Here is a 13,611-nt window from a genome sequence, read left to right as displayed (position 1 = left end):
TTATGTGACTAACTAAAAGTCAAATAATAGAAGGAATTAATTATCTCGTATCTCATACAAATAATTAATTTATTCTATTTGGGCGTCATCCTATAGGTGTGACCTAAAGGGATCAGCTGATCACCGCCATCACACGACAGTAATGTCAAACTCTAGTCAGCCAATCATTACCGATTAACGATGACCAGCTGACAAATAAAAAGACAAATCCCTGATATTCCTTTTACGAGATTTAATATGTAAACGCACTCATTGTGGAGGACACTACTCCAACAGAATTTGCCAATTCTTACGGGCACATCTTCCCATACCCCAAAAAGTATCTTTATTGATCGATCCGCCATTTGAAGCGTGATATTAGTGCACTTGAGCTCTCTCATTCCTAGCCTCTTGCATACCGAGTATGGCATGACACTTACACTTTCTCCAAGATCACATAAAGCTTTGTTGATTGTAGTGTCACCAATGGTGCGTAGAATAGATAAACTTCCCGGATCTTTGAGTTTTGGAGGTGAACTCCTTGAAGAATAGCACTACTCACTTTAGTGAAAGAAATAGTCTCTAATTTCTGGATGAATTTATTCTTCGCGAGAATGTCTTTCATGTACTTTGCATAGGCCGGAACATGATTGATCAATTCCGTGAATGGGATTGAGACTTCTAAGTTCTTCACAATATCCATGAACTTTCCAAGTTGTTCATCAAACTTAGACTTAGCTTGACGACTTGGGGAATGGAAGTCTAATCACACTAGGCTCTTTCTCTTTAGCCTTTTCTTCATTCTTCTTCTTTGAAACTTCTTGAATGGTGGGTTCTTCTTCCTTAGAGTTCCTCACAACTCTCTCCTTATCACTAGCCTCCACAATGTCTTCCTAAATTTTCTTCTTTGGCCCTTCATATCTTGTACCACTCCTCGAATGGATGGCACTTACCGACTCATGTCTTACGGTATTACTTAGAGGTGGTAATTGCCCTTTTTGTCTTTGAGAGCTAAAAGATGCTAATTGAGACATTTGGGTTTCCAACATTTTGGTGTGGGCTAGTATGTTGTTGATGGTGATGTCTTTTGCTTGGTTATCTTTTTGCATTTGAGTGAAAAATTCTTGTTGATTCTTTTGCATTTAGAGGACCGCTTTTTGAACATCAAAGCCTTGGTCATTGGATTAATTGTATAGAGGTTAATTTTGATAACCTTGGTTTTGGTTGTAAAAGGGTCTTTGAGCTTGATTTCTCATTGGAGGTGGGGTGTATGTTGGTTGAGAGTTTTGAACATTTTGGCTTTTGTATGAAAGTTTTGGATGGAATTTGGTGTTTTCATTGTAATAGTTGGAATAAGGGGTGCCACTCTTGTATTCTTGGAAAGCATTCACTTGTTCTCCTACATTCACCTTGATCATGTCCCAAAGTTCCACAACTCGCACATACTCTACTTGGAATTGATGATGATGCCACCATAGCATTAATATGTTGCTTAGGTCATTTAGAGGCCTCTTAAAGTTTAGCCATAGCCTTCTCAAACTTCAAATTGATGGTGTCGATGTGAGCACTAAGTTGAGCACCCAATTGAGTAATGGTATCCACCTCATGCTTTCCTCCTCTAGTAGCCTACTATATTGTAAGTTTTGGACCGCCATTTCTTCAATCTTGTTCCATATTTGATTGTCATCAACTTCGATGAACATACCATTTCATCCCATATTGAGAATGTTTCGGGAGTCTTCATATAGACCATTCCAAAATTGTGGTACAAGAAACCACTCGCTAAGTCCATGGTGTAGACAAGATCGGCAAGTGTCCTTGAATCTCTCCCATGCTTCATACAAAGATTCCTCATCCCTTTGTTTAAACCCGGTGATTTGGGCTCTCAACATGTTAGTCTTTTCCGGAGGATAGAATTTCTTGTAGAAAGCAAGTGCCAATTTCTTCCAAGAATCAATACTAAGAGTAGCCTTATCTAGGCTCTTTAACCATTGTTTCGCGATACCAATTAAAGAAAAAGGAAATAAGACCCATCGGATCTGGTCTTGAGTAACTCCGGTTTGAGAAATCGCATCACAATAGTCACAAAAAGTCTCCATATGACTTCTCTAGGCATCCCTCTAAATTGACTTCTCTCAACTAATTGTATAAATGCGGATTTGGCAATGAAATTACCGGTTAAATGTTGTGGTGTGGTAGTACCATTTTGTAGGTTCTCCTCGGTTGGTACGGTATGTGATGAAAATTTAGGCATTGTGGGTTGATTTTGTGCTTGGTTTTGTATTGGGTTATCCTCTCCTTCTCTTGCAAAAGGGTTGATAAACTCAATGTTATTTGGTTGAATGTCCACAATCTCATCAATACCTCCTAAAGTATTTCTAGCAAGTCTTCTATTGTTGGTCAAAGTTCTTTCAATTTCAAGATCAATAGGTAACAAGCTACCTTGTGATCTCCTAAACATGCAAAATATCAAACAACTCGAAAACAATTAGAACACCTAAAGGAGATTGACTTCCCCAAGGTAAGGAAACACACAACTAAAAACAATTAAAGAAAATCAAATCAAGTTAACACCATCCCCGGCAACGGCGCCATTTTTGGTTCTTGGTTTAAACTCGTCGTCAAAAGTTACCCAACCAAAATAATATTTATAACTTCACAAACTACTCTTAGTAAAGAGGCAAGTAAATGTCGGATCCCAAGGGACGGGTATTGATGTAGGATTTTCAATTGCAAATGATTGTGTCTTAGGGTGTCACAATTTGGGGTTAAGGTAAGAGGTCAACTAAACTAATCAACAAGGTAAAAGTAAAGTAATTAAAAACAAGCAAGATGATTAAAATGAGATGTAAACAATTGATTAAAAGTACTAGGGTGTCATGGGTTCAATGGGGATTCATAGGAGTTGATCATACAAACATGTTTTATACTAGATGCAAGCACTTATTGTTGTGATGGGATCGAGTTAGTATATATCTTACAGTCCCTAAGAAGGTTTGGGTCCCGGAGCCGAATCGATTAGATTGTAAAACACCTACAAGTCGACTTAGTCCTTCCTATCCAACTATATGCATGGTCTAATGAGACTCGAGTTGGTTTATATCTTACAAGACTCATTGAAAAGATAAGTGATTGGTAAAAAAATGCAAGGATTCATAGGCTCGCGTTTCATCAAATATAACATGTGCATAAGTTGGAATCACAACAAGCAAGCAAATTAATTATGAAAGCATATTAGATTAAGCATGAATCAATCCCCATGTTGGTTTCCCCTAATTCCCCTTTAACCCTAGTTAAGGAAACTACTCACTCATTATGAAGTTTAACATGCTAACAAGGTTGCCAATCATACTAGCAAGGCAAAACATGATGAACAAATGAAAATGATTAATAATAATTAAATAGGATTAAGAGAGAATTATACCTATGAAGATGATTCCAAATAATAATGCAAAGAATAATAGAAGTACTTGATGATTGATGGAAGGTTGTAAATCATCCAAATGAAGAACAATAGAGAAATTAAAGAAATATTAAGTAATGAGATTTGTATTAATACTAGATTAAAAGTTGATTACAAGATTAAGATAAGATTAGGATGAGATTAAGATGGATTATGATTAATTGCTAATCCAAGTAGGACAATGGGGTATTTATACTAAAAATTAGGTACAAGGATTAGGGTTACTAAGGGCTTAAATGACTATTAAGTCCTTAAAAAAAGTTGAGGAAGTGCTCCTCTCGAAGGAAATGAGCATCTCCGTTTGGCTAGTCTCGCCGTGATCCGAGCAGCTTGGAAGCTGGCACGGGCTTTCTAGGGTATGATCCGAGCGGATTGCCAAGGGAGACGCTCGGATCTTCTTGCTTCAGGACGAGCGTCTTAGGCACATGACGCTCGGATGGTAGTGGAGGGAGACGCTAGGATCCTCTGTGATCCGCTCGGATCCCTTGGCAGACAACATTTCTTCTTTTATTCCTTCATAATCTACGAGGATCAATCCGGGGATGCAAGGATCCTTTTATCATTGCCCTTTTCACCTTATTATCTACATAGGTCTTCTAGTATCGTCTTCTATTTGATGCTTGGTCATTAGATGCGATCAATTTAGCTCCATTTCGCCATGTAAATGTAAGGTTTGCACTCTTCTCCTACCAATGAAACAAAACCTCAAAGAATATGCAAAATGGGAAACTAAGGATAGTAAATGACCCAATTATTCACTATAAAGCATAGGAACGAGGCTAATACGGGGACTAAATGTGCTCAAATATGAGTCACATCAAACACCCACGTGTCGCTTGTGCAACAAGAAATAAAAATGGCCCCTGGCCCACTGAAATAAAACTTATGTCACTTTGCACTTGCATTTTGACATTTCGACATCCTCATATCATCAAATAAATTGAACTATATTTTTGGAGTTAGTAAAGCTCATGCTTATTTTCTAAAGTTCATTACAAGCTCTTGCTTCGAACAATTATTATTTGTCATTTTTTCGAACTACGCACAGGGTTTGATTTCATTTTTTTTAATGAATAGGTAGGCAATCCTTCACAGGATACAATCCATTATTTTAAAATGTAAATAGAAAGACATTTGCCTTTGCACTTGAAATTCGACAAGAATAATAAAAGGAAATTATAATAGTTTCTTAACTAATTAATCTTTTATTCATTTGTTCCATAAATAATAATAATAATAATAATAATAATAATAATAATATAATAGAGAGGAGAGTGAGGAGAGGGGCGATTAGGGCAAGCTAAGTCTCCTTTTCCGTCGTCCTGCCACCGTACGCCGTCAACCACCATTCATGTCGACCTTTAGACAACACGTCGCCGGTCAGGGTGGTCGTTGTTGGTTTATCCGGTAGTTTTTGCGAAGGGTTGTCGTCTGCCTGCGAAGAGTTGCGAGGAGTTTCGTCCTTTGCAAGGTGTTGCCGTCTGCCTGCGTCGGTCTTGCCTTGTGCCACCACCCTTCGGTCTTTAGACCTCACGTCGTCGGCCGTGGCTGTGGTGGCTGACGAAGCTGCTTTAGGGTTTCGTTCGTGGTGGGTTTTTCCTCCTTCCTTTATTCTTGTTTTTTAATTTTCGCGATTAGGGTTCGTGGTGACTGTTCTTTGCGGTGGTTGTCAGTCACTGGTGGTTAGGTGTCAGTCACTGTGTCTAGCCGCTGCCCTGTTGACTGCCGCCCCTGCCGTGTTTGTTGCTGTGGTGGGTTTATTGCTGCTGCGGGCTTTTTGCAGTCGGTTGTCGGTAAGAGGTGGTCTGGTTGTGTTCGGCCACTGCTCTGCCGCCTGCTGCCACAGCCGTGACTGGTGGGTATGCGTGTTGGCTTTCACGGGTTGGCTGGTTAGGCTGGTCGTGGTGGTTCACGTTAGGTTCCCTTTTCCTTTTTCCTTTTTTCTTTTTTCTTTTGCTTTGTCTTCTTCTTCGTGCCCTAAGCTACTTGTGAGTGTGCCGGTGTGGTGTTCGTCCTGGTGGTTTCTTCGGTGGCTATATTTATCGTGCAGGTTGACGGCGGATACATGCCCGAGCTTGTTCGGTACCATTGTCCTTTTTCGAGTCTTCATGGATGTCAGGATGGTTTCGGTAAGGGCCTTACAAAGGAAGCTTGGCAGAAACATTTACAGGTCCGACATTGTCATGACGGTGCGTTGGACCTTACGCGTCAGACTCTTACTGATAGTTTGACTGTTTATTCCAATGCCGAGATTTCTTTGAGACGGATGGGGCTCTGGTTGTGTGGGGTGTGTTTTATGACCCGTACTATTAGAGCAAGATGTCGGCATAGTCGGGGTGATATTGTGGAGCATCCGGGGTGTGTTGATGGCATTTACACCTTCCATATTCATGGTATTCCGAGACTTTTAGCTCCTTCTACTTCGGTTTCTTCTGATGATAGTGTGGAGCTCGTTCAGTGGTCTATATCTTCGCTGGATCGTTTGCTGTCTTTAGGCCTTCGCACTGTGAAATCTATTCCTCCTAAGTGCCGTCTTGGGTTTGCTCGGAGTTTGAAAGGGGCCTTGGATGCAGTGTCTGATGCCCCTAGTGATCTCTATCGCTGGGTTCGTTTGCTTGTTCTACCACTTTGTTTGCTGAGGACTTTCGCTCCTCGGAGTAATCATGAGTGTCAGACTGCTATTCGGCGTCAGCATTAGGAGGAGAGTATTGCCAGGGCTATACTTGCTTGGGGGACACCTGGGGGGGAGGGGGGGTTGCAGTTGTTACAGGAGTGCTTTGATGAGGGTCCTCCTTCATTTTCTGTGGATGAGGATCTGGATTTGAGTGAGCTTAACCTCCGCCAAGGCCGGCGGAAGATTTATGATGGCCATTATACTGCTGCTATACGGGTGCTTTCTTCCTCTGGGGTCGCCCCTTACTCCGATGCCACTCTCGTGGCCCTGCGTGAGAAGCATCCTGTCGCCCCGCCTCCTTCATTGCCTCCTCTGTCTGGAGATCATCATCCTCTGGTTGCCTCTTCGGCGGTGGTCTTGGATATGATTCGGAGCTTCCCTCGTGGTACTTCCTGTGGGAGGGATGGTTTTCGTGCCCAGCACCTTATGGACTGTTTGAGTGGCGCTGTTGTGGCTATCTCCGATGATTTGATCACTTCTATTACTAGGGTGGTTAATCTTTTTCTTGAGGGCCGGTGTCCTCTTCCTCTGGGTGAGTACATTGCCAGCGCCCCTCTCACACCACTCGTTAAACCGGGTGGTGGAGTTCGTCCTATTGTTATTGGTACAGTCTGGAGACGACTTGTCTCTAAGGTTGGTGCTTCTATGGTTGGCCCGTCTTTATCTTCTTATTTTGATGGGCTTCAGTTCGGGGTGGGTGTGTCCGGTGGAGGAGAGGCTATCTTGCATGCCTTGAACCGGCTCATTGAGGCTCGGGGGGCTCAGGTGGGGCTTTTTATGCTGCTGGTTGATTTCCAGAATGCGTTTAACCTTGTTGACCGTTCGACCATGCTTCAGGAGGTCCGCCGTCGTTGCCCGGCTCTCTCCCGTTGGGTGGAGTTTTGTTATTCCAGCTTGGCCCGCCTTTTTTATGGGAAGCACTGCTTGTGGTCTTGTCAGGGTGTTCAGCAGGGTGATCCGTTGGGGCCTTTGCTTTTCCTGTTGGTTTTGCATCCCTTGGTTTGCAAGATCCGGGACACTTTTGACCTCACTTTGCAGGCATGGTACTTAGATGATGGCACCATTGTGGGTGATACTTTGGAGGTGGGGAAGGTTTTGGACTTGATTAGGTTGGATGGCCCTCGTTTTGGTTTACACCTAAATGTCTCCAAGACGGAGGTCTTTTGGCCTGTTGAGGACCCACGGAGCCGGCTTCCTAGGTTTTCCCCACTTCTATTTCTCGGCCATTGCGCGGTGTTACAGTATTGGGAGGACCTGTCAGTACTTGTCCTCGTTTTAGCAGAGAGATTGTGGCGACAAGAGTAACTAAGACCATTGAGCTAATGGACTTGGTTGCGAGGATTGAGGACCCGCAATGTGAGTTGATTCTTCTTCGAGATTGTACTGGCATTTCTAAGCTCTACTTCTCCCTTCGTACTTGCTCCCCTAATGTTTTTGGGTCTGTCCATCTTCCTTTTGATGCCGCTCTGCGTTCTAGCTTGGAACGTATTGTCACCGCGTCTGGGCCGGGTTTTGGGGATTGGCAGTGGCGCCTTGCTACTTTCCTTTTTCATCTTGGTGGACTTGGTGTCTATGCGGCGGGAGATGTTTTATTTTATGCTTTTATTGCGTCCCGCTTGCAGTCTGCTGGTTTGCAGGCTAAGCTCCTCGACCCTTCTGGTGTTGTAGCTGCTGGCCCTGCTTTTGATGATGCCGCGCAGATGTTTACTATGACTACAGGTTCTGACATATTAGGTCACCCTAGTGAAATTGCTGCCCCCAAACTTATGAAGAAATTGGCAGACATTTATTTCACGAAGGTTGCTGCTGCCTCAGAGTCTGTTTTGTCTTTGACACCACGCCAGCTTGCTTTATGGCAGTCTCAGCAGGGTTCTCACTCCTCTGATTGGTTACGTGCGGTTCCTATCTCAGGGTTGAGGCAGACTATGAACGGGAGGACTTACCGTAGTGTGCTGGGGTATCGTCTGGGTGTTCCGTTATTCACGGTATCTAGGCCCTGTCCTTCTTGCTCTCGGGTTTTTGATGGGGATGTTTTTGGGGACCACGCTGTCTCTTGTACTGGTACTGTGGGCGTTAAACATCGGCATAACCTTGTCCGGGACACTCTTTTCGACATCTGCTACAGATCTGGTATTACTGCGAGGAAGGAGGTTGATATCGGTTTGGTTGATGGGCATGGTGGCTCTCTTCGTCCTGCGGATTTATTGCTTTATTCTTAGGACAGGGGGCGTGATGTGTGCGTCGACCTGACAGGTTCTTCACCTTTGACTCGGAGGCCGGGTTGGCGATTTTGTGTCGGGCGGGTTGTCGGCGATCTTTCGGGCGAAAGTGTGCTAAGTATGGGGATTTGTGTGCGGTAGCGGGTTATGGTTTCCTACTTTTCTCTTTCTCTTCACTTGGGGAGTCAGGTTCGGATCTTTGTTGCCTTGCTCAGCGGATCCGAAAATTCTCGATATCTCGGGATGCGGGGCTCGGGTAGCCGCTTACATTTTTACTAGACTTAGCTTTACTATTGCTAAGGGTGTGGGAGCCCGTTGTTGTCTCTCGGCTCCCCACCAATTTCATGTAAACCTCTTATTTTTATTTTAATGAAAGTCATCTTATATCTTATAATAATAATAATAATAATAATAATAATAATAATAATAATAATAATAATAATAATAATAATAATAATAATAATAATAATAATAATAATAATAATAATAATAATAATAATAATAATAATAATAATAATAATAATAATAATAATAATAATAATAATAATAATAATAATAATAATAATAATAATAATAATAATAATAATAATAATAATAATAATAATAATAATAATGTTGCAGTAAAAAAGAGGAGGGCTTGGGTGTTAAGAATGCTGGGGTGTGGAATATTGCAACTGTTGGTAAATTGGTGAACTGGATTTATACAAAAGCTGATCGTTTATGGGTGCTTTGGGTGGACCATATCTATATGAAGGGTGCTGACTGGTATACATATTCACCTCCACCAGACTCAAACTGGAATTGGAGGAACATATGTAAGGTTAAAAATATGTTAGCTGCTGGGTACCAGGGTAACCAATGGATCTCTGATGCCAGAGGTTACTCTATTTCTGCAGGGTATCAATGGCTACAGGGCTCACACCCCCCCTGTGCCTTGGTACAACGATGTTTGGGATAGCTGGACAATAACCAAGCATTGTGTTATTGGTTGGCTTATTCAGAGGAAAGCTCTGAATACAAGAGACAAATTATTTCAGCATGGGATTAGTGGCAGCAATTTTTGTTTGTTCTGTGAGCTTGTTCCAGAAACCCATGATCACCTCTTCTCTGATTGTATTTACAGCAAACAGGTGATTGGCTTAATTGAACACTGGTTACATATGAGGTTTCAAACTCCACCTGGTCATTGCCCTACTGTCAGGAGGAAAGTTTGGAGAGTGGTTAAACTTTCCTGTTGGTATGTCCTCTGGATGGAAAGGAATACTTGCAGGATTGAACTGAAGCTTCGAAGACCTGCGTTGCTTGTTTCAGAAATTCAGAAGACAGTTCAGCTAAGAATTCAGCAGAAAATGTCTTCTATTATTTAGCAGACGGATATTGTTTGGTTGAATAGCCTAGGTTTCAATAGTTAAGATGTTTCTTGTTCCTTGTTATGGCTTAAGTTGATGAGAATGTATTCATGTATTATCCTTTTTATTAATCAAAGCTTACATTTTACCAAAAAAAAAAAAAAAAAATTAATAATAATAATAATAATAATAATAATATGTCAAATAATATAAAATGCTGAAAATAAATGCTAGGCTAGGATACTAAAAACTCCGCATTTATTACAACTTAAAATAATAAATAAATACTATAATAAATGACAAAGGCTATTCTTCCATTTTTCCTTTGCCTTTGTTGCCCTTGTCATACTTCTTCTCTCGACAACGAGCCGGGTGCTCTTATGCTATCTTCGACCTAATCACCAAAGGTCTCTCTCGCGGTCTAGCCTTGCCATTTCGATCCATCAGTCTCTCTACGGCAGAAGCGGTCTTCGGTTTCTCCGATGGATGAACGACTCAGAATCCGACCTCTTCTTCCTCCTCGCTCTAGTACTTCTGGTTCTCCTTTGCTACCTCGCGAATCTTGTAATCAACAGGCTCGTGTTTCCTCAATTTCGCACGCTCTTCAGGGTACCAGCCTTCCTCCATTGCAAGTATGAGTCAGATACCCATAAGGAGCCAACAGGAACTGTTATGAATCACATGTTCCTTTGAGCCCACTTAATTTTCCATTCCCGACAAATCTCTGTGGTATGTGTGAATGCAGTTTGAGGGACGGTGTCAAGCTTCGGAATCTTCTGCTTAAGGCCCACTTGCCTCATCAACCTCTCCGGATAAATGCAATTCATGAATCCAAGCCAGGGATACGAACTGACCGTGTCAGGTCCAAAGATGAGACTCCAGTGACTTACCTGAGATGCCATCACGGCACGATTCACCAGATCATGGGACCTCCTTCACTCTTCAACTTATTTTCCCAGTAATTGCAAAACCGAGTGAAATCCACCATGTAGAGCCTAGTTCTCATTGCAATTGATCAAGCATGATATCCTCGCACATTAACTGGGGGCTCGATCAACCAAAGATGCTCCATCAACCAAACCTGCGAAGAAAGATGGGAATTAATACCCTTTCATCAAACGAAAAAATAAAAACAAACGGTTGACATATATGAAAAAGAAGGAAAATGGCTTCTTACCTGTAGAATGATGGGACTTCCCAAATAAGGAAGCTCACGGTTGGCCTTTCTGTTATCCAAACAAATAATGGTCTCTCCTAAAACTAGGCATGCTGGGCTCTTGCACAACTCCATTTCTTCCACTAGGCTTAGAAAACGAGGATCCCCTCTCATCTCCTTGTCAACATGCCCTTAAAGGACATAGCAATTAAGTAGACAAAACCCGAACGCTCTGCGTCTCGCAACATAAGAAATAGTGGGGTCTTCCCTATTTATAAATCAGTCAATAAAGTCAAACATAGAGACTCCTTTCGAGGTCACAAGACGGTCCACCTCAGCCTTGGTCAATCCGAGCAAGTCTCTAAATTTACTTTTATATCCTTGAGACCTAAGGGGTATAGAGGGTGCATTCTCCGGGTCCCATCCTCCAATAGCAGCTATTTTTTCAGGGAAAAGACAAATATCGCCTCCGGGAAAGGCGAATACATGAAAATTTGGGTCCCAATACTCAAGACAGGCATCCAAGAAAGGCTTCACGATTTTCACTAGCTTGAGACTCAAGATCGATCCTAAATTAAACGCACCCATGTCATGTTTCTCAACGTTCGTGAACTCATTTGTCCACTCCTTGAGACGGTTTTCAAAAGCATCTATGATTTTGAAATTTTTTATGGGAGTTTTGTGTGATAGACGGAATAAAGATGAAGGAATTGTGTGAATAAAAGCTTCCCCGAAGTCTCTATTTATACTAAACGCTATTTCCTAATTTCTGTCGAGTTCTGATCAGCTGGGGAAATGGCGCAGCATCTGCTGCGCCTCATCGAAGAGTCGCAGCTCTTGCTGAGCCTCTTCTCCAGGCTTTTTTCCGTGATTTTCAGATTTAGATCTTTCCTAATTTGCTTTTGTTATAATTTTCTATTCTTATAGGGTATTATTTTGGTAATTCCGCCAAATTACCATATTTTATCCTTCCTAATTCTTCGGGTTCGCTTTTCAAGACGAACTCGGCATTTTCGCCAAACGAGCACACTTACTCATTTTTTATTTATTCTTTTTTTTAGGGGAATCATTTCTCTCCTCGTTTTCAATACTTTTCGTACTTATACATTTCTTTTTAAGTTTTTTTTAGGGGGTAGGCCTCCCTACCGTCCGGTCATTTTCTTTTGCTCATTTCTGATCATTTTTGCTCATTTCTATGCTTTTTTTTAGACATTTTTGCCAGTTTTGCTCATTTTCGGGCAGGTTTTTTTTCATTTTGCGCCAATTACGCCATCTATATGCTATGTGTTTTACGTGTAAATTCTATGTAAATTTCGGCAGCATAAGGGCACAAACTGTCACCTACCAAACCTGTTTTTAAGCTAACCTGCAGGAACAACAAATACCGAGCAGCGAAGGCACTCAGGCCATCATATATACAACTAAAATGCGATATATACATCAAACTGGGGGCTCTTGTCCAAAACATGTCCGAAAAATCCAAAATGAAGTCCAAAATGTACAAAGTATATACAAGACAACAACAAAAAGAGAAAGCAGCTACTCTTGGTCACCACACAGCTCAGGTACGGTCGCCTTGAGAGCAGCGATCTTAGCGTCCCTGACCTCCAACTCCCTCAACAGACGAGCTGTCTCCTCTTGTGACTGCGCCATGCGCAGCTCGCGCTCCAAGTCAAGCTCTCTATGCAAGTGATGAAGAAAATGCCTCATTTCATTCATTTCGAAACAAAATGCGAGAAATTGCAATGAAATTTGAAAATAAAATTAGAAAGAGAAAGAGAGGTTCATACCTGTCGCCCTCGGCCACCTACAAGCGGCTCGATGGCCGTGGCCCATAGCCGGTTGGCCATCCTCCACAACGCCACGTACTGAGACGGTGCCACCTGCATTTGAATAACAAAAAGGTTCAGAAACAACAAAAAAGACGCATTCTATATAGGTATTTTGTACTTCATTTGCACGCATTCCTATGCATATTTAGTAGTGTTTAGCTACAAATGTCCCCCGAATAGTCTACTTTGGTTTGTCTTGTATTATTTACAGGTATGAACCGGAGAGGAGCATAGTCAAGCCTAAAACATGTCCCTATGCGTGCATTTAGGAGATGAGTTGAGTCGGAGCTTAGAAACTACTAATTGTGATGCACGTAGAAGTAAGTTAGCTAGGCGAGCAAAGGAAGTGCTTCATATTGCTAGTTCCTACTTTGAAGAGCCATATCTCGAGTTCCACAACTGATTTTCAAGTGATTCCAATTAGAGATGAAAGCTTGTAGTCTTAGCTTTCCAACGCCACAGAAACGCTCTGTTTGCCCAAGTAACGAAGAAATGGCGGCCGTTTCAAATTCAGTGCTCGAAGCAGGAATTATGCGCGGGAAACCACTCGATCGAGTACTTTAGTGTTCGGTCGAGTAGTTTATGTCTTCGATCGAATGGCCTCTTTTTGATAGTGTTCGATCGAGTACCTAAACTCGTCGATCGAGAGGTTTTGCTAGAAGTTACTCGATAGAGGAGTTTTAAAGTACTCGATCGAGTATTTTTCTTATTAACAGGGGATTTTATTCCGTGATTAGTTAATCTTTTAGTTAATAAACACTACCCTATATAAGGAGAAAGCGGTCATTAGGTTAAAGCATAACTTTAAACTCTATTATTCTCTTAATTACTCTGTTAAGCAGACTTCTTCTTTCTCTCTTTTAGGCGAAGTTGCTCTTGTTCTTTAATTTCGGATCTTATCTCTGTAATCTTTCTTCACTCTTTACTCTTAATGTAGTT

At 41.8% G+C, this 13,611-nt stretch overlaps 1 protein-coding gene and 1 non-coding gene across 2 annotated transcripts; both read left to right on the top strand.

Annotated features, from left to right (window-relative positions):
* The first annotated feature begins 1,764 nt into the window (after positions 1 to 1,764).
* LOC141644918 (small nucleolar RNA R71) lies at positions 1,765 to 1,871 on the top strand. Its single transcript, XR_012544519.1, has one exon. It is a non-coding gene; the product is annotated as a small nucleolar RNA R71 (small nucleolar RNA).
* A 7,212-nt stretch (positions 1,872 to 9,083) lies between these two features.
* Positions 9,084 to 9,702, top strand: LOC141640059 (uncharacterized). Its single transcript, XM_074449017.1, has 2 exons — positions 9,084 to 9,100; positions 9,186 to 9,702. Exons 1-2 carry the CDS (start codon positions 9,084 to 9,086, stop codon positions 9,700 to 9,702), a joined length of 534 nt encoding a protein of 177 aa, XP_074305118.1.
* The last annotated feature ends 3,909 nt before the right edge of the window (positions 9,703 to 13,611 follow it).

This window comes from Silene latifolia, chromosome 2 (genome assembly GCF_048544455.1).
Source record: "Silene latifolia isolate original U9 population chromosome 2, ASM4854445v1, whole genome shotgun sequence".
NCBI classification, from domain to species: Eukaryota; Viridiplantae; Streptophyta; class Magnoliopsida; order Caryophyllales; family Caryophyllaceae; genus Silene; species Silene latifolia.
Note: the sequence above shows the minus strand (reverse complement) of the source record. Positions and strands in the feature narration are given on the sequence as shown.